The sequence below is a fragment of the Nipponia nippon genome, unplaced genomic scaffold (assembly GCF_047370975.1).
Source record: "Nipponia nippon isolate SJK-2023a ecotype South Korea unplaced genomic scaffold, ASM4737097v1 scaffold_37, whole genome shotgun sequence".
Classification (NCBI taxonomy): Eukaryota; Metazoa; Chordata; class Aves; order Pelecaniformes; family Threskiornithidae; genus Nipponia; species Nipponia nippon.
Window position 1 is genome coordinate 1,945,614 of NW_028262355.1, and position 25,902 is coordinate 1,971,515.

General features: G+C 45.8%; 1 protein-coding gene across 3 annotated transcripts in view; it reads left to right on the forward strand.

The window, feature by feature from the left end:
- The window catches only part of LOC148053779 (uncharacterized), a 90,568-nt gene that overhangs the window by 25,816 nt on the left and 38,850 nt on the right, over nucleotides 1–25,902 (forward strand). For all 3 annotated transcript variants that reach the window (XR_015707908.1, XM_087772809.1, XM_087772810.1), the window contains exon 4: nucleotides 4,436–4,545. Coding sequence is in view for 2 of the 3 variants with exons in the window: in XM_087772809.1 (XP_087628935.1) it covers nucleotides 4,436–4,545 (110 nt within the window). In the remaining variant the exon portion in view is untranslated. The remainder of the gene's footprint in view (nucleotides 1–4,435; nucleotides 4,546–25,902) is intronic.

Here is a 25,902-nt window from a genome sequence, read left to right on the forward strand (position 1 = left end):
GTTCTGCATTGATAGCTAATGTGGTATGGCCAATGGGGCCCTCTGGAATCATAAAAAAGGGCAGTCATACTTAAGGTTGAAACCTGTTCTAAATTTTTGCAAGAAATAGGGTTATGATACGCCATTTTTGACAGATAGAATCAGCGCCACACAATGGGCTGAGCTTTTTCATGCTCAGAAACAATAATTTTGAGAGGAAGAATAAAAACTAAATAAGTTGCGTGGTGCGAGCTGGGGGCAGTGGAAGAGCCTGTCCACACCAGTTGGTATGATTTTGATAGCTGCAGGCCACATTTAGTTTAAATTTGCTACTGGTGAGGTCCTTAAGAAAAAACAGCGCTGTTGATCCATTAGAAAGAAATCAGTTTGTAAAGATGAGTAAAGCAGCAAGCACAGCACTTTCGAATGCCGGCTTTTGCAAAAGCAAGGTGGAGGATGAGATCTGTGCTTGAACTCAAGTAATGCAGCTTGTAAGGTTTCCCCGAGCGTACGTGACTCAGGAGAATATGAATGGCCTAGGATATTAACCACAGAAAATCTTCCAGTCTTCCGCTTTCCACCTTTCTCCGGTGGACGGCACGGTGCCGTTTGCCACGGCCGGTGATGGTTCTGCGCTCTCTTATTCCATTGCCTGCTGCTTTTTCAAGTGGGTTCTTGCAACGTGCATCTCTGGTGGGTACCCAGTTTCTCACAGCTAGGATCCGTAACAGATAATCTTACCGCTATCAACAAAATCCCCATGCTGATTGTAGCACTTACCTTCGTAGGCTTTCTATCGCCACGTGCAGTGTCCGAGTGCCATTCTACACCGTCATTGTACTCAGTGTAACAGTGCAGAAATCCTGAGACACAATTCTTAAGCATCTGCTGCTTTTCTGCAAGATCTTTGCTTGCACTACTTTCTTCTTACATATCATATCCCTGTAAGTTTGTTTTCCCATAACCTTCCTTGCCTTACCCATGTGTTGTTTTGCAAAACAGGCAAACCTACAGCATGAGATGAACCTGGATCACAAAACCCCTACCTGAAGAAGGTGTGCATCGTGCTCCAGTTCTGTGTACCGTATGATCTGAGACGTGTTTTACATTGGTTAAAAGCTCTTGGTTGGTATCAGAACCAGTAGGATCAGGATGTGGTTTTTTTAGTGTAAGCTGTCCTTCCTGAAAAATACAATGTTCTTCACTTTTCTCCCATAACTCTATCAAGATAAACAAGCTGTAAGCTGTTCCCTCTTGCCTCCCAGTCCTTTTGGGAGGACACCCAGCAGCTGGAGTCTGGGGGCAAGTACAGTTTATGGACGGCACATTTTATGTTGAACATTGGGCCCTCAAAGTCAAAAGCATATGAATCCATGTAATTTACCTTAAGTTGTCATCTTCACTAGGGACCTGTATCATTAATAATACTGGGACTTGGAAATTGTAGGAAACTTGGTGGGTGATAGCTCCAGGGAGGTCTTGCCAGGCCGTGGATCCTCTTTGCTAACTGGCAGCTACTGCTTCACACCCGGTCAACTTTCTGCCAGTAAATAAATCTACTGTAGACTTTGTCTTGGCCAGGTCTGGCCACTCACCTCTCTCTGGCCCTGAGCGGTGCTGGTAGCTTTCACCTCAATACTGGAAGCGGTAGAATCAAACCTGACAACCTCTTCTAGTGCTTTCCTCTGTGCGCTTCGGAGGCTCTTCAGTTTTGTGGTAAGAGGAACAAGCTGACTCTTACCCTGAAACTGCCCTGTGTCTCTTGCCAGAGTATCTCAAACGTTGCATAGCAGCGTGCTCGGTACAGTGCAGGAGAGGTCCGTCCGTTGGGTGACGTCCGTTAGTTGATCTGCAGGAAACCAGAAAGCTCTACGCAGCAGAAAGGGAAGAGGGAACAGGCCGAGCGGGACGTAGTCCGAGTACGCTGTCCCAGAGCTGCTGTCTCCCGGTACGATAAGCCTACAGCGGAGTTGTGGTCAGTGCTTCCAGACACCCAGCCGGAGCAGCAGAGAGGCCGACGTGTTTCTGCACTGTCTCTGGGCCACCTCCTGCACGTGAGACAGTAAAACAGGTGTTGACACAAGACCTCCCTCCGCCTTGTGCTCGTTCAGAAGATCTGAAAATTGCCAACTCGGAACCTACCGATCGCGGCGTGCGTATCATCTCCAGTGCAACGTTCTTTCGCTGCTTAATATGCACTAAATGTAAATAAATATCTTAAAATTGGTTTAGAAGGAGTAATGGGAACGCGTGAAGTTATCCCTAAAATATAATAACCTCCTGTTCCCCAGCAGGAACTCTAGGGCCTTGTTCAGATACATTGCTTGTGTTGTCTGTAAAACTAGAGAGAGAGCTTAAAAGGTTGAAAAGAAATGAGGGATTAGGAAAAAAAAGCACTAGAGGGAGGAAACACAAAGCAAAACTGCATCTGGCTAGCATAAATGAATAGGTTCCTGCATATTAAACGTTCTCATTGTTATTGTTAATATCGAGTCACAAGTGAAATATTGTAAATAAAAGCAATGATGCCCTACTGGATCATTTCAACAACTGCTTAACCTCCTGGCAAGTATTTAATATCTCGTCCTCACCCCTGACTTTAATAGCGAGCCTTTGAGTTCGGCGGGGGATCACGGAGGCGCAGCTGGCGTGCACATTTCCCGGGGATCCTCGGAGCCCGCTGGCCCGCGCAGGCTGCAGACTCCTCCGTGACCCTTTCTGCACGTCCTTGAGATCAGCTTCCCCAAGGGATGAGAATACAGCGTGCTGCCTTTTGAGGCGGGGAAAGCGGCGGGGATTTACACCGGCTCAACACCCAGCTGAGCTGACCTGAAGCTCTCCCCTTGCTCCGTCTGTGCCCAGAAGGGGCACGGCCACATGCCTGTTAGCGAGCTCTCCGGGCAGCTCTCCGCTTCTGCACCGAGAAAGGTGCAACAGCAGAGAGATTCACAGGTTGTGAATTTACAGGTCTAGCCTGAAGATATAGATGAAACAGCTGATATTCCTAGGCTTAATATGAGTCAACAGCAAAAGCTAAGATGCCTCCAGCTGGCAATTCAAAGCACCCAAGGCTGGTTCTTGCTCGCAGTCACCCACCAGGAGAAAGCATCTCCCTGCTGAGTACACAAAGATCCTGCAAATCAGTGGAGATGCCTGCCATCAGATGAGGTCCTTACCAGAATGTTACAGCTTTGGCATCCAAAATGGAGACAGCCTGAAATGTCAGATGCCTCTAACTTTGTAATTGGTGGTTAAAGTCTGTTTGTCTCAGAGTAACGGGAGCATTGAGGCTGGGAAGTGGTAGCACCCACATCTCCCGCTGACTTCGGGGAAAGCTGCCGGGCTTTGCTGTTCCCCAGGATCAGGGGCAGAGAGTTCTGTCATAAATACTCCTAATGCTTTAAGATTTCACTTTGAATTGTGCTTTAGAAATTAAACGCTCATAATTACCATTATTGTTCTATTTTTTTTAGTAGATTAACAAAATTATATTATACCCATTAATACCCAAAATTATTATACCCATTTAAGTTGTGCCAGATCTTTGGCTACTCTGTAAGCTAGTCCAGCTGCACTCAAACAACAGAGCTCCGCCAGTTTACACCATCATGAGGCCCAGCACGCTGGCTTCGCTGGGAGGGCTTTTGATTTACATCAGGGTAACGGAGCAGAGTCAAACCGTGCTTTCCACTCCAAGCTGATTATTGTCAAATCAGTTCCTCCCTAAGTGGAAACAAGAAGCAATCTTGCTTTTTATTTCATCGCCAAGAAGCATCAGAAATGCGAAGGGTCAGTGAAGGAAGAGGAGGATAAGGAGAAAAGCAGACTGTCTAAAGTAAAGATGTGTTTCTTGCATGAATAACTCCCTAACAATCTGCTGAAGGAGTGATTTTGTATCAGCCTGAAACCCCAAACCAGCATCATTTTAATTTGCCAAGCACCTGTGAAAGAATGCAGCTGCAAGACCATGGGAAAACAATGGGAACTGTGACAGTTCATTAATATAAACCAGCAACTAGATTTATTTGGAAAAGTCATTGATACAGAATTACACTGGAGGACACAGTGGCATTCCTGAAGTATGCCAGCAAGCCGCTAACTAAGATTATAGATGTGTGTACATCATTTGAACTTGAATGGTTATTTGGTAACCGTTACAATTTATTGTGTATGTCAGACAGCAAAACAAATGTATAAGGAGGAGTGATTGCTTCAGCATTTCCTTGTTTCTTTTTTTTTTATTCGTTACTCATTTTCATTTGTTTTCTGTTGGGGTTTTTTGGTTTTGTTCTTTTCTTGTAGTTTTCTGTGGCTATTTTTTCTGGTGAAGCAAGAGTTTGGAAAGTGCACGCGGTATTTGAAACTGTGACATGCACAGATGGGAATGAAGGAACATCTTCATGCGAAAATTGTTCTCGGATACATTTTGATCTCAACGGGTATGTCTCTGTGCTAGGTGGAACATCCTGATTTTCGTCCCGAAGGTGCCCAGGCAGCGCAGCGGTGGTGACGGTGGGAGAGCTGAGGACAGATCCGCGGCCAGGAGACCAGTCCCTCCGGGGGTCGGTGAGTGGCTGTGGGTCGGGAGGTGGGAGGTTGGTGCTCGGCAGTGCTGCCCCACGGCACGGCTCCTCTCTGCCCCACTCCAGCAGTGTGGTGGGATGCCACGGGGGTGGGAGCAGTGGGCATGAAGAGGAGATGGGTGCAGCTGGTGGATCCAAGGTGACGAACGCCTGTTCTCCCAGGCAAGAAGCATGGTGCAAGGGATGGTAATCCCTGGAAAGAATTGTCCCATGGAAAAATTTTGTTCAGACTCGAGCTGCCGAGGTGGTTAGCTGCTCCTGGTCGTTTGCCCTTAAAAAGTTTGCTGCTTTTAATGAGTTTAAGGTATATCTCTAGCATGTAGTGTGATTAAGAGTTTCTGTCACTGCAAACAGCAGTTACAAATTACAGGGTGGGCAATGATGTTCCAGGTAAATCCAAACCAATTTGCTTTGCATAGATTAGCAGCTACTAAAGAGATACGAGACTATAGACTTTAATCTGTTAAAGATTTTCATGGGGTCGAGGGTGCAATGTCAGAGAAATGCTTTGCCCCCCATCTCTGGAAACAATAAAATGTAATGGGACAATAAGGAGTAAAATGGCATTCAGCTTTCAGATATTAATTGTTTGGGGGAAATCTCTGTGATTAGGTCAAGCCAAATAAGCAACTGAACACATCCAGTCTAACTTGCTCAATTTCTGCTCTTTTTTCTTGCTTTCCTCCTCTCTCCTCTGCTCCCCTGTCTCTCCCTCTCCTATTTTTAAAACTAAATTTTCTGATTTCCAGATGCAACTGCAATATAAAGTAGAAATAAAACAAGGCAGTTAAATTGTTGAAGCCCGTCATGTCTCCACATAACACCTAAGAAAAAGGGTGTACCATCCAGCTCTATTTACTGGTTATGGGTCCCTGTTGCTGTACTATCTGTAAATACAAGCGTAGCTCAGCTTATAAAATTTTTAAGCGTACGATACACAAAGGAAGCTCGACAGTGTCTGTAGAGCCACTGGAAAAGCTTGTGGCATTGGTCAAAGGCAGCTTATTTCTTAAAGATGCACAGCAGATTGAGACTGCAGATATCTCCTCTCGCAGCCCCTGAGCCTACAGCTCCCCCAGAGAAGACCGGTTTTGTCTCCACTATTCCCTTCTGTCTTCCTCACCTCGAGGGGTTATTCCCCCATAAACATGCCCTCTCAATGAGAATTTACACACCGTGCTTACAACCTCTGACCTTTTTTAGGCCTCCCTCTCACAGCAGTGGGTTTTCTGGACTCTCCACATCTTCCACGCACGGAGAGCGGTACCTCTGTGGAAGCAGTTGCTGTTGCTCCCCTCCCCAAATCTTCACCTACACCAAAACTGCTGCTCCTCCTACCACAAAGTTACTCCTACCAGTCCATAGGTAGCTCCCCCCCGCCCCGTTGTTCATCCTTGTGCCACAGAAAACTCTCTGCCAGTTTAATATACCTGGGAAATTTCTGTTGAGGTGGAGGGTGAGTGATGTTGCAATCAGAAATGTCTCTTTAGTGCCTAGGATGGAAATATGGAATCATTCTGTTATTTATTTAATGGCAGTAAAATGAGTAGCGTGTACGTATGTAGAGCGGTACAATGTGGCGGTGATGTTAGATGCTGAGAAAGGGAGGAAATATTTGAACGAGATCTATTACATACTGGTTCTACACGGTCAGTTTTAGACAGACGTAGCTGGCACCTCCATTTTAAGATTTTCCCCTGTTTCCTTTCTATCCAGAATCATCCTGGATTCACAACAGCTCTGAGGGCTGAGGTGTAGACAGCTCACCTTTCATCATGTCTTTCGCTTGGATACGTGCTTTAGTTTTGTTTCTCTGAACCCTAAATTTCGCTGTTTTTGTTTTCCTCCTCTCGTGGAATGGCTTTGCAATGCTTATGCTTAAGTAATAGTCAGTAAAGGCAAATTATCTTAAATCAAGCAAGGTTTATTTAATTTAGAAAATAGGAAATAGAGAGAAAATCAAACTAAATGAAATGAAAATGGAATAATTCATATCTAATCTAAGGTCTTGTTCAACAGAATGATTCTTTTAGTTATGCTTTTAGAGCTGAGCAGCAGTACTTATTACAAGTTAGGGGTCATTTGTCCCAAACTGACAACCTCTTTAGACCCTGCACTCACAAAGTCTTAAGAAAATGGGAGTGCTCACATCCATTTCTGCAAGATGTTTGCTTTCGTTGTAACACCTCCAGCTGAGCCACTCTTTCCTCGGTTACCCTTACCTCTTTGCATCTTTTATTGGTGCACGCTCCCTTATCTGTATTTTTTATAAGCACGTGGATATCAGCTAGTGCCAGGTTAGACTTTTCTACCACATATAGGCAATATATTTCTCAATTTATTCACCCTTTAATTATCTTAGGCTGCCTTTTTATTAATATGCAACACACCACTGTACCCCATATTAATGAAGCTTATTATAGGATCCTGATAGAAAGCTTTCCAACTTCCTTCCAATTAACACGCGGTGCTTCAGAGGAATCCTCTGAATATGGGTAGGTGTTTGGCAATTGCACATAACTTTTTTTTCAGGCAACTTCACTTAAGATGTCCTTGTTAGATTAAAGACTCCTCAAATGCTGATTACCCCCTCCGGTTGGTTTCTTCATTGTTTTCCAGACAGAGTAGTTGCTTTCATATGTTTTGCTTAGGTTACAGCTTAAAAGTGTCATCTTGGTTTAACACTTTCGATTTATGTTAGACAAGCTAGTTTTAGATTGTCACGTGTAAATCAGTGATTCGTAATTAGATGCCTAACTGGGCTGCAGGTAAAAAAGCGTAGGTAGCCATTCAGTAGGTGAGAATTATGGTGGAGGCTGTCCTGTGCCTCTCAGGCAAGGAGAATTTGGCAGTGGTCAGGGCTTTGTATTTACAGAGCGAACAAATCAGAATGGATAATTATTTCTTCTCCTCAAACTTCATGCCCTTAATTTAAAGTAGTAGAACAGATCTGATTTTTAACGGTCAGACACTATTAGTAACTCAGGTAAGACTTTTGGGAGCTGTAATCATCTCCGAGTAAGCTGCCTCCTGGAGGCTTAGGGGACATATCGTTTAAGCTTCACCGTGCATGCAAGGTTTCTCATCTTCCAGGAGGGGGGAAGAAACCTGCCTCCAAAACTAGAAATAAAAAACATGTAGAAAACTTCGGTGATTCCCTCCCTTCTTGAAAAAGCCACGTCCAAGCTCCATACTAAATGGGATGGTGAAAGATTGCTGGAGGGAATGGACTGGGAGCTCAGGCATAAAATGAGTGTTAGAAAAGCTGGTTTCCAGCGAGAGGAAACCTGCCATCCTGCGCGATGAATCCTGGCGTGTTTTGGTTCCACAACAAAGGAGAACATTTACATCAGTGCAGCTGCAGCATTTCACCTGCTGCTGAGCGGCTTTCTGTGTGCACTTCAGAAAGCCTTGCCTGATAGTTAGAGCAGTAAATGGAGGAAAGTCATCACCCTGATGGTGCTGGGTTCTAACACCAGCGCGCTGCACAGCTTGTGAGAGCCCGGAGGTTTTGAGCATACCCCCAGGCCTAGAAGTGCTTGTGCATTTACCGCAACTGCATAACAAAATTTTAGAACACAATATCCCATGTAAACATTTGCTTTTTGCAGCAGTTCCCTCCGCAAATTATACACAATGTTTGTTTCTGGCCTACCCTGCAGTAGTGTCCTTAGTGCCAAGTTGGTCCGTTGTCCACACTGCCTAACCCCAGAGCGCCCGGAGGTGCCCCAGCTGGCACGCCGAGGAGGAAATCTTGAATATTCCTCTAATCACGGGCATTCGCCTGGGTGCGGTGGATGCCCTGGCCTTGAAACCTTTCCCACGAGGAGCACCTCGAGGCAGTGAGTACCAGTCCCAGCAAATTTTATGGCATAGCCTGTATCACCTTGCACCTCAGCCACAGCCATTTGCTGCTGCGTCCCATTCACAGAAAGCCTCTCCACAAGCTTCATGGGATGAGGCACAATCGGAAAAGGCATTGCCTGCTCTGCCCATGCTGCTGCTGCGTCATCATGTACCTGTTTGTCCATCAGGGACAAATGGAATCATAGAATGAAAAATATTAGACAGCAGCTGCTGTCACAATAGCAGCTCACACGACACGTTTGGATATTTTGGAGCTTTCCTCCAGCCAGAATGGCCATCAGCTGCTGGTCGTTGTAACGGCACAGCAGGACTACAACCCTACCGAGAACATTAGGACTAGACAGTCGTGCACTAGGATACATCCAGTTCTAGAAAGTCCTCCACAGAGGGATCATAATTAGGTCCTTAGCAGTATGTGGAGCACCATTAAGAAGCCAGCTTGCTCACCATTAGGGTATAGACCTGCCCCACAAGACCTCCAAGTCAACTGCACCACTGGGCCGCTCCCTTGCACAGGGACTGCGTTGCAACCACTTCGTGAATGGGACTTGTGGGCGTACTGGCCTACGGGTGGCCGGGAGTCTGGGGAGCTTCCTTTGCTCACAAGGGTTCCCTAATTCGGGCTTACCTTCTAGGCAGTGGCTTGGTCGTGCTATAGCTACCGAGAGCTGTAGCCATAGACGTATTTTTGCCACTGCATTCTTGGCTGCAGCTTCTGTCAGAGCTTCGCTTGCAACCGTGCTGACTTCTCGTGCTGAAATCTGTCCAAACGCTTCCCTCCTTTACGGTAAGAAAACTCACCGGTGTGATATGAACTGATTTTGTTGCTGCTCCGAGCTACCCACATAATAATTTAGACATTTCTGTGTGCTGTGGAGGTCTTGAAGAACTGTGTGGTCTCTGCAGCGGAAGGACTTGCTAGGAGCGCCTGCAGAGCAGAAGGTGAAATCCTTTGGCGATGTAAATCACTTGATTTCCTTTGAATTCAGTACAGATTTAATCGCTTGAGAATCTGACTTAAGATGCACCACTCATATGCCTCCCTCAGTGAACAAAATATTAGATAAATAAATTATGACAATATATTCCTGTAGGATTATTCTGCATCCAATTCTAGGATTATTACCAAGAGGTAATAATTAGTGCAATGGCATCATCATCCTAATTTGTTTTGTTCTTACTTTTCCACACAAATGAACTCAGCCTTGGTCCTTAGAGAGCTCACCGCAGGAGGCTTTGCTTCTGCAGAGACCAGTGCGCACGGTCATGTTGGAGGCGTGTAAATGCCCCCACTGACTCAGAGAAGTTGGTTTTAGTAAGATTTCTCACAAGCTCAAGAGTGATTACAGGCAGTGTTGGCTGGATCTAGAAGATACACACTGATAAAAGATGACACCGGGAAACTCAAGAGATAGTGCTGACTTGCTCTTTTGTTGGCTTTACAAATTACAGTCTGATGGAGCAGATACAGGACAGCGTTGCTTGGTAGGCTGCAGAATGAAGAAGCAAGCCGAGCAAAAGTGTGAGTAGAGGAGCAGCCGAAGGAGGCTAAAAGCCGTAGCGGAGAAGCTAGGAGTAGCGGAGTAGCCAGGAGTAGCAGAGTAGCCGTAGCTCTGCACCCGGAGCCACGTAGCTGCGTTAGTGCCCGGGCTGCTGGAGCCGTCCTCCCCGCGTGGCTTACGGCTCCAGGGTAGGGATGCTTTTGGGGAGCGCTCCTGCCCGGCCAGCCTGGGACATGGGCAGAGCAGGCTGTGTCAAAAGCCTGGCGACATGCTCCTGGGGAAAACTGGAATGTTCTGCTTGAGGTAGCTCATGAGAAGCTGTAGAGGAAAAAGCACCAAATCTCGATAGCAGCTCCCAGGTAGAAAACCAGAGTAACAGCACAATAGAGATGTTACGCAGATATGCTGTACAGCAATATTCAGAATTTAACATCTATGGGAAGTATTGTATAAAAATGAGAAATAAATTAATATCTGACCAGAAAGGGTATTTCTGAAAGTTTGAGGCAGGTTGGATTTACTAAGCCCCCAAACCTATTTTTAGTGACAGTAATAAATCATTGACAGGAAGAAGGTTCTTAGCAGATACCTGAACACATTTAGGTTCTTAGCAGATACCTGAACACATTTAGGTACTTTACTAAAAATATTTAATGATGTTATTTACTTAAGAGCATGCTGTGACCACAATCTAGGGGTGTGCAAAAGCTGGGGGGGAGAGCTGGAGGAGCCGTTCTCCACCTTTGGGCTCCCATCCAGAGTGGTTCTTCTGAAGAGAATAACTGCAGGGATGTGAGGACGACCCCGGTCTCGCCTCTTTTCCCAGCCAGGTGGGCTGGTGAGATGAATCGCCTGTACTCCCTGAAGATGTGACTTAGGCACGTGGTTGGGTGCCGAATTTTTACTAATCCCCTCCAGCTCTTGGTTAGCAGGCAGGGGAAAAGCTTCCAGCCTGATGCCGTGTTGATAGACCCAGCCTCATCTGCACCAAACCCCGCAGCCAAGATTTTTGGTATTTCAGGCAGACCCGAGACCCAAAACTTTGGTCCCATTTCCAGCCCAGTGATTCCCAAGTTGCACTTCGTATCTGCTGCTCAGATGAGGACATCGCTGCCTTATCCTTCACCCGGATGGAGGTACCTGACCTAAGTTCACAGCCGCCCTCAGTGTGCCGTGGGAGCTGGTGTGAGCGCAGCCCTGCTCCCCGTGCGCTGGAGGCGGTGGGCGTCCCGCGGGCGCGGAGCACGGGCTCCTGGCCTGGCTCCCTGCGCCTGGTTATCTGTCCAGCCCCTAGGGACAAGGCTGCGTCCCTCGCAGTCTGTGCTACGGCTCCCCTTCTCTTTCAAGCGGCAGGTTTTGTTCCCCTTCCCCCAGTTTTCACGCAGACGCTTTTAAGAATTCAGAATTCTTCCTTTGCCAGTTAAAGACTAACAATAAGAGTCTTTCAAGGTTAGCAACACAATTTGTGAAAATGAGCAAACTATTGGGAAGGCTTCACTCCGCTGTCTAAATTAATAAGACTTAGTATCAGCAGGTCACATCTTGCTTTCAGTGAATCAGTAGTTATTTTGCCATTGACTTTGCAAGAAGTAGGATTGGGTCTGTACTTGCTATTTAAAATAAACAAAACTATATACTAAATTAGACTTCCACTGCTGCAGAATGTTGCGGGAAAGTAAAACCGATACCGTTAAATTACAGATAAAGGGGGAGAGTCCAAAATTTCCAAAATGTTCTCTTTTTCTTTTTTAACGACTGTCATTATATTTTGATGTGTTTAATAATACAGCAGAGGTTAAATGAAACATGAAAAAGGGATGTACATTAAAATTGAGATAACTCTTCCTTCAGTGAAGTGGAACCCAGCAGATGTAGCTGCACACTGTAATTGCTGCCTGTTTCCTGTCAGTCTGATTAAGTTGCATTGTCCCTGCTCCAAGTGTAAGAATCAGTGGCTTCCCATAGGGCACAGCATGGGACAACTGGCTTATGCAGTCAAATGACTATGTGCACCTCCTGCTTGTCCTGTTAATAGTATAGACAGACAATATACATTGATGACTTATAAAATCAATAGGCTGTGTAGTGCGGTGGAGACGCAGTGTCTTTCATCTTAGCGGCACTCCAGTCAAGGGCCAAGGTTTTTTGGGAGAGTTAAATTCCACAGTTCAGGAGGCCAAATAACCCCGGTGCCTGGCTGCTCAGGCTTTGCGGTGTTAATTTTGTTTCTCAAGAGTTATTACGCACCTTCTAGTGTTGTTCTTTTACTCGTTTCAAAATACAACATTGTTCATTCTGTTCACAGTTATTCGTGTTTTCCTTTCTGTAATAAATCCCTACTTACAGGATTAAACTGCTAATGGTAAAATCCAGTACCTATCTGGGGAACGCGAGGCCAGATTCCCAGCTGCTATAAATTGCAGTAGATCCACTGAAGCCAGTGGGGTTACTCTGATTTACAACAGCTGTTGGACTTGCCTGAGAGGTCTATAAAGTGATATTTTGTTTTTATTCCATTCAGAAAGAATGTGATGTGCCTCATTCAGCAGAGCATTGCCCTACTTTTGTCCCGGAGTAATTCTGCTGCTGTCTGTGACTTTACATCAGTGCAAAGCTCCGGTAGCGTGGAGGTGAGGCAGGGCTGTTGCTTATCATTATTAACCAGTTTTTACAAGTGGCCTCCAATTACTTACTGCTAAATTGCATATGCGGTGGCATATTTGTGTGTCTGCATTTAACTGTAGGAGTAAAGCTGTGCTTCGGCACGGGAGGAGAAAGTCAGGTTCTGCTTACAGAGACCCCGACAAAGCAGAGCAGAGAGGTACCCGCTCCTTAGGCACCCCTACCCTGGTGGAAGCCTGAGCCCCAGTTTAGTTGTTGTGGTTAACAGAGAGAAGATTTGGAGCTTCAGAGAGAAGGGGATCAACCAAAGCAAGGTACCGAATCGGGAACCACCTAGTACCGCCGGCGGGGAGATGCCAGCGGCGGCATATCCACAACGCCAGCCCTCCCCGGGCGCTGTGGGCTGGTGCGAGCGGGGCCGCGAGAAGCAGCAGCCCGGCGGGCACGTCTGGAGGGCCCCGGCGTGACTCCACTGGGCGAAGGGAAGCACCCAGGGGAATACCTCACTTACGGAGAATTTTTGGTGGCTGAGCAACTTGAACGCTTTGCATACTGAGTCACCAAATGAGCTTAGTTGCCTTCACAGTTAGCAACAACTGGGCAGGAGGGCTGTGGATTATGAGTTGGGATTTGGGCGTCTATCCCGTTCAAAGTCCCATTTTGGCTCTTTAATCCCTAGTTGGATCTGGGACCTTGCTTTCTAAAAATGGAAATTAATATTAGAAGTCATTCCTTAACACATGTTTATTTTCCAATTTATAGAATGTACCTATTACACTCTCCAGACACATGTGCTTGATTATAATGATTATCATATGTATTTCTAAGGCACTCATCACCATAATATCAAATGTCATTATAGAAATTATGAAAGAGCATCAGCATTTCTTCCAAGGAAGAAGCCAGTTTCCTCTTTTCCCACCACATTAGTGAAATCACAGAAATTAAGCTGACTTTATGCCACTTTTGTTTCAGCTCAAGACAAAACAACCAAATCCCCAGTGAAATGTGCAATGTGCACCTGAAGCCAAGCCCTCTGCAAAACTCTGTGTAAAAAGGCCCGTAGCTGTGCGGAGAAGCACACTCCGAAATCGAGGCTGGCCGCCGAGTCCCGCGCTCTCCCCCGCTCGCCCCAGCCGGCGTGTGCGCCCGCAGCCGATGGTCGCTGTCGGCGGTCGCTGTCGGCGGGTGATGCCGGCAGCACAAGGACAAAGAAGTCCTGAGCTCAGCTGTTAGGGTTACAGACCCTGACTTGAATCCTGGCTGCTGCTCCCAGGGGCATTGCTTTTTCTAATATAAAGTTTTCTCAATGAAAATGATAAAGAACTTCTGGAGCAAAACCCAACTCAAAGACTTGGCGTAGGTCAGGAAGAAAGGAAGGTGCCAGTATATTTTCTTACTCAATGCTGTATGTGTCTTCCTAGAGGGGGAATATACAGATCTGGATTGTTTTACAAGAGCCAAGGTTTTTTATTTCATTATTTATTGGTTTTATTTAAGCTACAGCAGAGGAGGGAAGCAGCTGTAAATGACATGGACATCTCACTGTTCCAGGAGACCTGTCTGGTTGGTCTGGAAGACATGGGTAGCATTTCAAGCCTGCGTGTGTCCAGGAGCAGGGAGAGGAGGCCTTGGGGAACCCAGCACGCAGTGCCCTCGCCAGCAGGGCACAGCCCCAGCCGCAGGGGGGACCGCGGCGCGGACGGCCACAGCAGCAGCCCCAGGCACGGTGGGGGAGCCGGGTCCCTCCAGGGAGCCACGCCAGGAAGAGCAGGGGACGGTGCTGGGGACAAGGTGACCCACAGCAGCAGGAGCACAGGCAGGTGCGGCGAGGCCCGTTAGTGCCCTCAGTGCCCCGACAGGCTGCTGCCATGGGTACTCTCCAATATTACCTATTTTTGTCCTTAATGAAGAAAAAAATGCGTTGCATGCTTTGTCCTTTCTGAATGGCATAACCTGGCCAAATCTCGAGGTTTGCAACCCAACTTCCCGCAGTTCGTAGGGATTTAATGTCTTGGCTTTGGCCACTACTAAGCAGAAGAGCCCCTTGAAATCCAGACTTGCATGTCGTGTCCCTGTGACGTGGGGGCGAAGCAGCAGGGAGCCTGGAGGCTGCATTTCGATTGCTGACTCAGACTAAAACCTTGTCTTTTCTTTGCGCCATTTATGTGATTATTTTTTTGCTTCATATGCTCAAAAATCCCTGGGAAAAAAAAAAATATCTTTTTTTCATTTTTGCTTTGCAAGTTATTTTGCAAAGAACCACTTTGATGTCTTTAGAGAGCTTTAAACCCACCTGTTTCCTCTGCAAAAGACAGATGAGGAAACAGGCATGAGCGGCCAGCCCGGCATAGACCTTCGGATTCAGGAACTTTAAGTGAAACTAAATATATTGGTCCCACATCTGGGAAGAGTTTTTAAAGGAGGATTTTCACTCTCAAAGCAAAAGATTTATTTCGCTCGTAGAAAGATAGAAGGGACCCAGAGAACGGAGCGTTCCTCTTGCTCTGGCAGTCGCTGCAGCCAGGCTGCAGGTGCCGCTCGCTGCGGCGCTCTGCCTCCGTGCATCCCGATCATGCCAGCAGCGCTCTGGGGAAGGAGTTACCTTGAAAAAGAAGGGACCAAAACCAGGAGGCAAATGAACTGACGGAGCTCCACGCCGCCACGTGCTCCCTCCTATCTCAACGTGCTGGTGTGGACACTTGAACGCTTCTAAGGTCACTCGGATAATCTAATACTACTCAGGATGATATCTAGCGCAGGCAGGAACTCTTATAAGGATTTAAACAACATCTATCTTCATTATTTTACACCCTCATGTCTGTATGATTGATTCATGCTAAATTTTGTTTAATTGCTCAGAAGGTCTTAAGGACTGACATTTGGAGAGAGCCAAATGGGATGTCTGAGCTCCCCCTGCTGCTCTGCCGCACGCAGCCAGCTCCGCGCTTGGCCTCGCCACCGGCTCTCCTGGGTGGAAAAAACAGAATAAAAATCATGAGCTGTTTGCTAGGTGGAGAAGAACCAGGGTGGGTTTAGCAAAGGCTGTCTGCTTTCTAGTAGGGTGTCACGGAGACTGGGGAGCCACGTCTCGGGCGGGGGAGAAATGCCGAAGCTCCACTTTTACGGGTGCAACCTTTTAGTTCACGTGTGTACGCGAGGCTGTTGGGAAAGCGGTTAGTCTGGCGGTGAAGGAACTGGTTCCCCAGTGGGTACATCACCCATTCGGTGGTATGGAGCTCCTGCGGATGCAGCCAGAGCAGGATGAGGCCTCACACTACCCAACTAATTTAAGACAAAGAGCTCATGCAGATGGGCTTCAGTCAGGTTACTAACGATGCCGTTCTGGTAGCAGGAAAACCTGTGCTTAAAGGCAAGACAGCAATCTGCAGAACTTTGTCTTTCCTGCTTAAACCCAAAAGAGGTGGTAGTCTCCTCGCTTTCGGGGGGGCTTTGGGTCCCTAAAACCCAAAGCGAGGAGACTACCACCTCTTCTTTGTCCCGTACGTGTGCAGCAGTGGCATCGGGGCTCGCCTGGGTGGCCAAGGTCGGCCAAGGTCATCTCTGTGATCTGCGATGCAGGCAGCACCCTGACGAAGCTCCTGGCCGGGTGGGACCGGGTGGTGACCCACCTCATGCACCCAGGACACCGGCCACTGCCAGTTTTATTTTATAAGCTTATGCTTCCCTAGTTCAAAGGAGGTCAAATGATATTATATTCCCAGGGCAGAGTCTCAGCTTTCCAATTCTTCATCCTCTGCACAAAACTGTGTTTGTTTTTATTTTAATCCCGTGCACGGCTGAAAATGATAGTTGCTGTTATTATTTTGAACGAGTATTAGATTTTTCTGAACAGATGTGGTTGAGCTATCTGGCAAGGGTTTCACGGGGTTTTATTTTTGTTCTGTTTCATAGTTTAACTTTAGTTAAAACATCTGGATGTTTTAACTGTGGATGGGTGCTGCTTATAATGCAAGAAATACTAGTAAGAAAAATATTAAAATAATTTAAACTATTTTTAAAATTTAAATAAGTTCTAGAAGGTTTCATGTGAAACATGAGTCCTATTAAGCTATTACTCAATGTAGCCTCCAGAAATTCACACGTGTTTGATTTGACAGGTAGTTTATTTTTCTTTTTATTGTTTACTCAGGCCTTGGTCCAGGAAAAGGTATATGAGCACTTGACTTACTGCAAGCAGTGAAAGCTTTCATTAATTTTTCGGGCGTGAATTTCATGTTTAGAATAAGCACATCCTTGAGGAGGTTTGAGAAATGAGGGCTCTTTGTGCTGAGCAGCGTCCAGAGCAGAGCGTGCTGGAGCGTGCGAGGATGCACCACCTCACTGCGACCTCCCCCCCTGCTCTTCCCTCTGAATTCACCTCCCTTGGAAGGAAAACGTGTTGTGGTCAGCGTTGCCTTTCCAGGATGGGTAGAGCTTGTCGGTTCTCCCATACGCAGAAGATGATGTCAGCCTTGTGCTGGTGAGCAAGCTCCCTCATCCTCCCCACCACAGAAGGCTCAGTGGCGGGCGGCAGTCACCAGCCACGCCAGCCCCGCTAGGGACGTTGTGTCCGGCGCCGTTACTGTCGGTGCTGGTGTCAAACAGCACAGGACCGGCGCAGATCAACGGTGAGACTCCGTCTCTCTGGAGGCAGGGACACTGGCATTTCAGCTCTCACCAGGAGCGTGCTTTTGAAGTCAGTCTTCCGGCTGTACTGTGCGTGTCGTGCACTGCGATTAGCACTGCTGAGTGACCTTGGAGCGTAGAAACCCGGCTCCTAGGATTTAAATAAAGATGTGAATCAGGAGCACTGTTAACACACTCCAGTCACTCATGGACATTTGGTCCATACCCCTAAATTAGAGATAAGAGGGATAGGTATAGTATATACATATATACATATATATATGTGTGTACGATGTATAGATATTGGATCGCCAGCACCATTTCTGTTGATCTGTGGATCTTACACTGCATTACATTCCTATTATTACACACTACGTAGCTCTAAATACTAAATACTCTCTAAATACTAAAGCAGAGTCATGGCAACCGTAACCTGCCATGAATCTTTGCAACCCATCCGTAGGTCCCTCATTGAAAGGACCAACGTGGCATGTCGGGGCAGCGGAGCACCACGGAGACGTGCAGAATGATCTCCGTCAGTAGCAACAGCAAGATGGCAAGTCCTGCTATTTCTTTTTTTTTTTTTTTCTTGGTTGGTGCCAATGGGCAAAGCCCTGGCCCAGCCCTGGCCCCACCTCCATGCTTCCCCTCATCAGGAATGCGATCAGGTACCCTTCTTGATTAAACTCGGCAAATCAGGGCAGTTCCTTAGAGTATGAGGCAGCAGGCAACATCCACGCACCAACAACCAACTCCTCCATCATTTGGAAACAACAGCCGAGGCGTTTCTCAATCTGTGCAATTCTCAACTTATTTCTTCGCTGTAGAGAGAGCCTGATGAGTCTCACGCTTCCGACAGCGCCGTACGGGCACCTGGGTAGCGTTAGCCCTAGTTTTTGCAGGTGTAAGTAGGGCAACCGAGTGGGGCCTGGCCTGGCACTGCTAACAGCCCCAGAGGACATAGAAATGATTGGAAAACATTGTGCTACAACAAGAAGGAGCAAGAGAGAGGGGTCTGGGAGGAGGGCAGGAGGTTGCAAAGGCAGGGAAAAATGATTTTTTTTCTTTTGCTTCGGGGTCTGGAACGGCACTCCGTTGCCCTGGATGGAGGCGAGGGGAGAGGGAAGCGAAAGGTGGAAATAAGTACATATTTGTGCCAACGGATGAATGGGTAGAAAGACACAGCAGAAAGCAGTATTGCAAGGCAAATATGCTACAGGCTCTCGACATTAACTAGTCATTATTTACACACTCAAATATCTATGATCCGGTGCATGGACACAAAAGCTGTGGAAAATATCTCCATTTTCAAACAGAGTTTTAATTATTTGTAAAGACTTCAATTGTTCAACAGATAATGTCATGGATTGGTCCTCACAGTGTGAAGTGCAACCGTCCAGAACCCCCACAGTATTATAAATAGGCTTCGGAGCTGGGATTGATTGATGTTTGGCATAAAATCTATTCCTCTGAGCATGTATATTCCTTCTGTTCACCAGTTTCATACAAATATACTTGGGCTGATTTTTTATTCAAATCTCCAATTTATGTAGGGTTTAAACTGTTAAATATTTAAAGCCTTTTTCATCTTTTTTTTTTTTTTTTCCTCTTTTCTGTTAGAGGTAACTAAATCTTTTGCCTAACACAAACAAGACTCGGAGATTTAGCACATTCCTGTGGGGGAGAGAAAGGGTTTATTAATTATATTGAGACTCAAATAATATGCTTCCTTGACACTAATGTTCCATCAGTTCCAACCGCAAGTATCCTATGGGATAGCTTTAAAGCCTTTATCAGGATCTAGATTACTGCATTTATGGCTCCATAGAAGAAAGAATTTAATGAACGGCGCTCCGAGTTTGAAAAGAGAATCTGAGATAGAGCGATATCAAGGTATAAAAACTATAACAATGAGGAGTTATTTCAGGGGAGTCTCTGGGACTCCGTAATGAAACATCAAATAAAAGTAAGTATAATGTACCTTTTCAAGAATCTACATAAATATCCAAGACTCCTCGGATGGAGAATTCGTCCTTGTTGCACCTTGTCTGCCTCTGACAGCGAAGATCTCAGAGGAGTTGTGTCTTTCGGAAAATCTGTCTTCCTAAGTCTTATTTAAGTTTTCACTTATCAAATCAATACGCTCAAATAATTTTATTTTTGAATTTTTATGACATCAGTACTTTTGTTTCATCCGCCCTTTCTTTCCTGTCCTAAGCTAATATATTTACGTACCATCACCCTTGTGGCTATTACTAATTCATTTATGCGTGCTTTTGTATTGCAGCGGCACCTAAGAATCGTAGTCATGAGGCAAGACCCCATTATGTCTTATTTATTATTTTTTGTATTACAGTAAAACCTGGAGACATAGCTGAAGTAATGGCCATATTGTATAAATAGTTTATCCACACCTATGGAAACCTAGCACCCTTAACACATCGATAAGGATCGCAAGAGAAAAATAAAAGAACTTGATGTGCCTGCAGCACAACTTCTGGGGGCTTCAGAGGGTTGGACAGGTTTCCCCTGCCCAGAGGAGACCTGCGCCCCAGGGTGCTCTCCTTCCTCTGCTTCCTTTGCCTCCAAGCTACCCAGCAGGAGTTTGTTATGGAAATACCCCGGGACCGAAACCAGAGCCGACGCATGGCGCAATGTAGAGGTCGTGTCAAGTTTGCCTTAGAAGCGTTCCTTACTGTCGAGGAGAGGGCCGGATCCCCCAGGCCTCACGGTACCCCGCCGTCACGGCCAGCGTCGGCGGCGCGGAGCAGCGTGGCCACGTGCGCCTGCGCAGAGTCCTCGTTAGGTTGCGGAAGCTCAACTTGTCAGAGAAGCAGGACAGATGAAAAACATGCAAAGCGTAAGAAGAATAATATCAGAAATTTAAAACCAAACATCGGAAATTTAAAACCAAACAGTATTAGGGTGTACAAGCAATCAGGCTTTAAAAGTTGCATTGCTTAAAGCCCATTAATCAAAGCCAAACTCTTCTCTAAATCAGAAAATATACGTTGTTTACAGCAAAGAGAATATCATTGGAAATTCTAATTTCTGAACTTTTCACAGAGAAAAAATACAGAGCTTAGCAGTTATTCGAGCATCAACATTACCCTAAATTGATTCTGGGGTGCCTGTTAGAGAGGTTTGTAACATAAGAGAAGCTAAATAGATTAGACCTGAAGGAAAGGTGGAGGAATGTTAGGGAGGAAATCAGGCTGCAGGTTTGGAAATGCTTGCCTAAAAACAGGCTTCTGGGCTCCCGCTTCAGCATCCAGAGAATTAGCCTGAATTTTAAAAGCGCTGAGAATTGAAGGGAATGGAAAACTGCTCCGCTTTGACGGATACCAGACCATCATCAGGTGTCTAGCTCTGGCTTCAAACTTCTTACTTACCATCAATAAATTGTTGCATTATTTAGTGCCCAAAATACATACATCATTTTAATTGTACAAGTATAGATTTCTAAGCTCAGTTTTTCTCCGTGTGTGAAACCTGTACAAGGTCAGCTAACCACTCAGTAACCAAGAACAGGGGAAAATAGATGTTCCGCTGCTCGGTGGAAGCTTAAACTAGGAATTAATTTATATATTGTAGCATTTGACAAACCTCAGCTCCTGATGTCTCACGCTCAGCCTTACTTTATAGTCACATCTGTTGGTTTAAAGCATTTTTAGTTTATTGAAGAAGCCTTTACAAAGAAAAAACAGATGATGAAAATCTCATCTGTCAAAACTGTTATTAAAACCGGTAACAGTGTGAGGTTTTGTTTAAATTGAAAGCATCATTTATTTTTTATCAAACATTTTATAAACAATAACATTTGAGAAGGATTTGGGGGACCTGGAGAGCCCTCAACAAAATGCAGCTCATTATGTTGCTTTGTTTAATGTGCTGCTCAGAGATAAGCAGTGGATGCTTTCCATTACCTCGATGGGAGGTATAGTAGCTGGTGTGACTAGAGAGGTGGAAAAATCACCTGTGCACAAATGCACATTTATCAATCACAAAGAGAGCGGGGAATATCAAATGGCTGGGAAGCGTTCGCATCAAGTGAAAAGGAAAAAGGCAGACTCTCAGACCTCTGCTTTTGAAGCTTTTTTGGCCCAGTTGAGAGCCGAGTTTGCAATTTAATGATCACAATGAAAGGTGATGATGAAGAAGGAGAGATCTGACGTCCCTCTCCGGAACAGGGGCTTGTAGTTATGGCCAGGGAATGGAGCGGGAAACGCAACCCAAGGTTTCAGGGTGCAGCGGTCCATCCTAAGACTGCTGTGAAGCTAACAAATACATCGTTCGGCTCATCCCTCCTTCGGAAAGAGCAAGGAGGGGAAAGAAAAAACCCTCTGCTCCATAGCTTACCTCCCAGAGCTGCTTTGCACGACCAGAAACACAGTCAGCTAGCGCCGCTGGAGCCTGCGATGGCAGCGGTGTCCAGGGAGCAGGGTGGCGAGCATCTTTCGTAGAAGTTGCCCGCCGAATGGAGATGTAGCGGGTTCTAACACAGCAGAGCTGATCACTTAAATGGCACAGCCAAACCAAGAGTAATCTCACCTGGACAGGCCTCTGCAGGTCGTCACAGATTTCCGAATAGCAGTTAAAATTAGTCTTTCTTCATTTCAGATAATTTTGGCATTTCCACCTGCTCATTATTTCTCGATGAGCCTCAGAGGATGAAAATATATGTGAGGTTTCTAGACGAAGTCAATTCTGAAATTCAAAAGCAGGCTAATGTACCTTTCCAAAAATGCTATGCAAGGCACTTCTAAAAGCTTCAATGTCTTCATCTTCAAAAACTCTGGAAAAAGAACAAAATTCTGGCATTTTTTTCTTAAGCTCTTTATTGAAATATGAGCACTTCACACCCCTGTAGAACAGAAATGCCTTTAGCAGCCCTATCTGGGACAAGCTACTAGAAGTTCATAAGGGTAGGGGATGTTTTTTAGGCGGAAGATATCACACTAACATCACAAATACTGTCTTTCCTGCAGGATTACTAAATGGGGTTTAAATGAGTCAAAACAAGGTTCATAGAACAAGTTTTACATTGCAGAAAACTAAGCAAAAGAACATTTACAAACAAAGCAATTGACTTTGGTGATCATTTTAATCCCTTGGCTGCTGTTCCAAACATTTATGGTTGAATTAAACTAATGATGGGAAGATCTCAGAGGATTCAGGCTGGCAAGTGGGAATGGTGTTTTCCAAAACATTCAGCATTAACCTAACTCTGCTCCATTGAAGTAAAACTCCCATTGACTTCAATGGGAGCAGAGTTGCACCATTGCTAAGCGCCCCGGCAGGAGCAGCAGAGATTCCCTTTTAACAGCCTGCGAGCCCTCCCACCGCGCTCGCCGGGCTCCGTGCTTGAAAAGCCACCAGCAGCCCCCAGAGCAGCCGTATGTGCCTATCTTGGTGCATATATTCTGAAAACAGGGATGTTTGGGATCCAGCTGTTCCTGTGTGGTTTCCTTGTATTGTTTTGCTGCCGAAAGAATGAAAGAAAAAAACCTGCCCTAAAAGTTTAGATATTTATTGCAAACTCTCTGTTCTTTTTCAACCCGTCCATAATTTGAGATCCGCCCGCCCCTCCCTCTGTGGGGCACGGACTTTGCCTATTTTATCTCCATTTATGGCTATTGCATTGTAAACACGCAGCAAGCAGAAGTTACCATTTGCATATCTCTGAGAATTAGCCAGAAAGCTTCTCTCGCCATAAATGATTTACACCGCAACCATAACAATCGAGTGTCTGCTCTAGTCTGAAATACCCTTTTAAAATATATGCCCCGATCTTTGACCTGGAAGGCAGAGCTGATTAAGATATGCACAGAAAACATTCAGTTATGAAGTAGAGATTAGCTGGGGATCAAGTAGTGATAAAGAAAGAGCAGCAGAAAGATAAATACTGAAGGAGAACTCTATCCATTAACTAGACATGGGCTTACATTAGAATATTTTATCTAATCCTACTCCAAACTTTGGAATTTATATTCAAAATACTTCTGGTTTTAGGTATGGCTTTACAAAACCGAAATCTGATTCATGGGGTTTTGCGAGATCCAAGGTACTTAGTTTGCCTCTTAGTGCAACTGGAAATTTGATTTTTCCAACATTAGATCAAGGTCTTGCGACCGTCTTTGTTCCTGCCTGTTCCAATACCTTGGAGCTGTTATAACGGTACTTTAAATCCGCTGAGGCGTGTAGGATTTGGGGTAGCGGACCTTTCCCGAGCATGCATGCATACATACATATACACACATCTCTCTCTGTATTTCACACACATAATTAGCCACAAAAATGCGTGTTAGAGATACCCCAGGTGGCAGCCAAGGAGAGGTGTTCTCTTTTCCCAAGGACTCTGCCTCGTGCAGGTACATTGTTCAGAGCCGAGAGCTGTGCGGCGAGGGAAACTGCTGCCTTGGGACATTGTCCCCTTTGTTGGAAAAGTTGGAAAATAATGACAGGGGCAGAGAGTAGGAAGCTGGTAATTCACTTAAACTGACATTTCCAAAGCGGGTCATTAATTTCTTTCAAAGCTGGTCTTCAATCTCTTTCTTTCTCTCTGTTTTTTGAAAAAGCATGTGTGATACTAATTCATGCGAGGGGCCACGTCTGAAGTCCTGAGAGTTCACGTGCGACTCAAGTTAATGGGGTCGTGGCTTGGCACATGCGAAATGCTGCAGGAAACAAAACATGGCCTTGGCCCTCCGCTGGGGCACCCGCGCATGCGGATGACGTTTGCGATGACTTTGGAGCGGGGCAGAGTTGTCCGGATTGCTTGCTGAAGGTCTCGGTGTAGCCCCGGCCGTTTGTTGCAGAAGACGGCAGGTGTAACGCGTACCCCAAGACAGGGTTCAGACGCTCTCCGCTGTACTAAGGCTTGCCAAGGGTAATGCTCTCATCAGAAAGTGCTCCTTCCGCAGAGTTTCTGCCTCATTAACTCATGAATTAGCTCAGCAGCTAAGTAGAGGTATCCTATTTGGTTATTCTGGAAAACACCCAAACACCATTTGGGGTGTGAGCTGTTACAGGAACGAGCCAGTTTTCTGCTCTGCTTTGGTGTTTTCTAGTTATTTCAACATCACCCTTGTCACAAGCTAGAAAAGGTTAACTAAAATGATGTGTTTTCAAAACCCCAGTTACACTTGTTATAAAAGCACCTGAGGAGAAATAGAACAGGCCACAGTTCTGTCTCCTTGCCTGGTGATCCAGCTGGCAGCCCGTTGAGGCGGTTACCTAATTACGTGGTTGGGATCCCACCTCTTACATCCTCCAGTTGCTCTCGTTAAAAAGAACCTGCTCTGAGGTCACCTGTGTGCTTCTACACCCGGGCTCTTTTCTTGGGTTCCCTCCAGCTCCACTCAGGTACCAATTCTCTTCATGTGTCCTTTGCCTGAAGTTATCTTCTTTCTCAAGGTAATTAGAAGGGAGACTGAAAGCTCTCCCCGTTGCACCATTGACCACTTTGGTACTTGCTGTTTCCAGACTGTTAATCTATTATAAAGTTTGGGAGATCTATCCTTAAGTTCTGGGTAAAGCTTCTTCATGCATAGAACCTTATACATCTATAAAGCATGTAACTTGGCAGTCACATGTCATACCCTGACATAAATGATGCTGATGCAAGAAGACCATTAGTGGCTTCGATTGAAGCCAGCTGTGATGGCAATCACTTTGCAGTGATAATGGTTTGGGATGACTGACTCCCAGGCTACTCTTTGGGAGCCCACGTGGGACGTTCTGCCTAAGAAAGGTAGCGTCAAAGACGGGCCGATGCCCTCTTTTGGCGGGAAAAGCACGGGACTGTCACAATATGCCATGAATCTTCTGCTCTGTGCTCCTTGCCTGTGATGAGTATAGAGTGTGTGTTGAAGCGCTGGAGTCCTTGTCGCGTGTCCCGCTCACCCTGTGAAGCCAGCTGAGAGAGGAAAGAGCTTTCAGGACTAATTTCACCTGATTGTTGACACAATGGTATGATTCATTTGTATGCATTTGTTCACATGAAGTTCAGATTTTTCGTTTTAAAAAAGCAAAGGCAGTTTTCCATTGCTTTCTCCCACCTGCCAAAGCACGCTTCCTAATCCAGTGTCTGGAGCCTCAGTCAACAATTTAAACATCTTGTTAAAAATTCAGCTAGCAAGGACTGAACTTGCCAACAAGGCTTCTCTTACCAGCTCCAGACTGATTCACAAGCCTTTAACAAAATTACTTGGTGGGTTTACTCCTTTAATGGAGCCCAATAAAAGGAGGAGCAACGCACTGGAATTTTCCATATAACTCATATAATAATTTGCAAATTTTTTTGTGTCCAAGCCTGTCTTATGAGCTGTGAAAAGACCACTGGGCAAGGAAGGTTCTTCACCTTTAAAGATCTGCGGAGCATTCTTCTTTTCCTCCTACCACTCACTCCTCCAGTCTGAGAGTCTCTGTAATTAATCCTGATTGCTCTAGTTTTACATTTTTGCACTTTAATGGTTAAAACTGCCTTTTCTAGCCTTTCCAACACAAATCCACATGTTTCTTGGCTACTTTTCAGCTGCTGCTGATCACGGCCATCCACAGCTTGGATGAAGTTATGCAATCTTGCCAACACTTAATTGACCATGATCTGAAAAGCTGCTGCATTGTTCAGTTTAGGAAGTGTGGCCTAAACCCGAGAGCCCTGCGTTTGCGCTGAATGCAGATTTCTGCCGAGAAGGCGCTTCCAGCAGAGGTTTGCC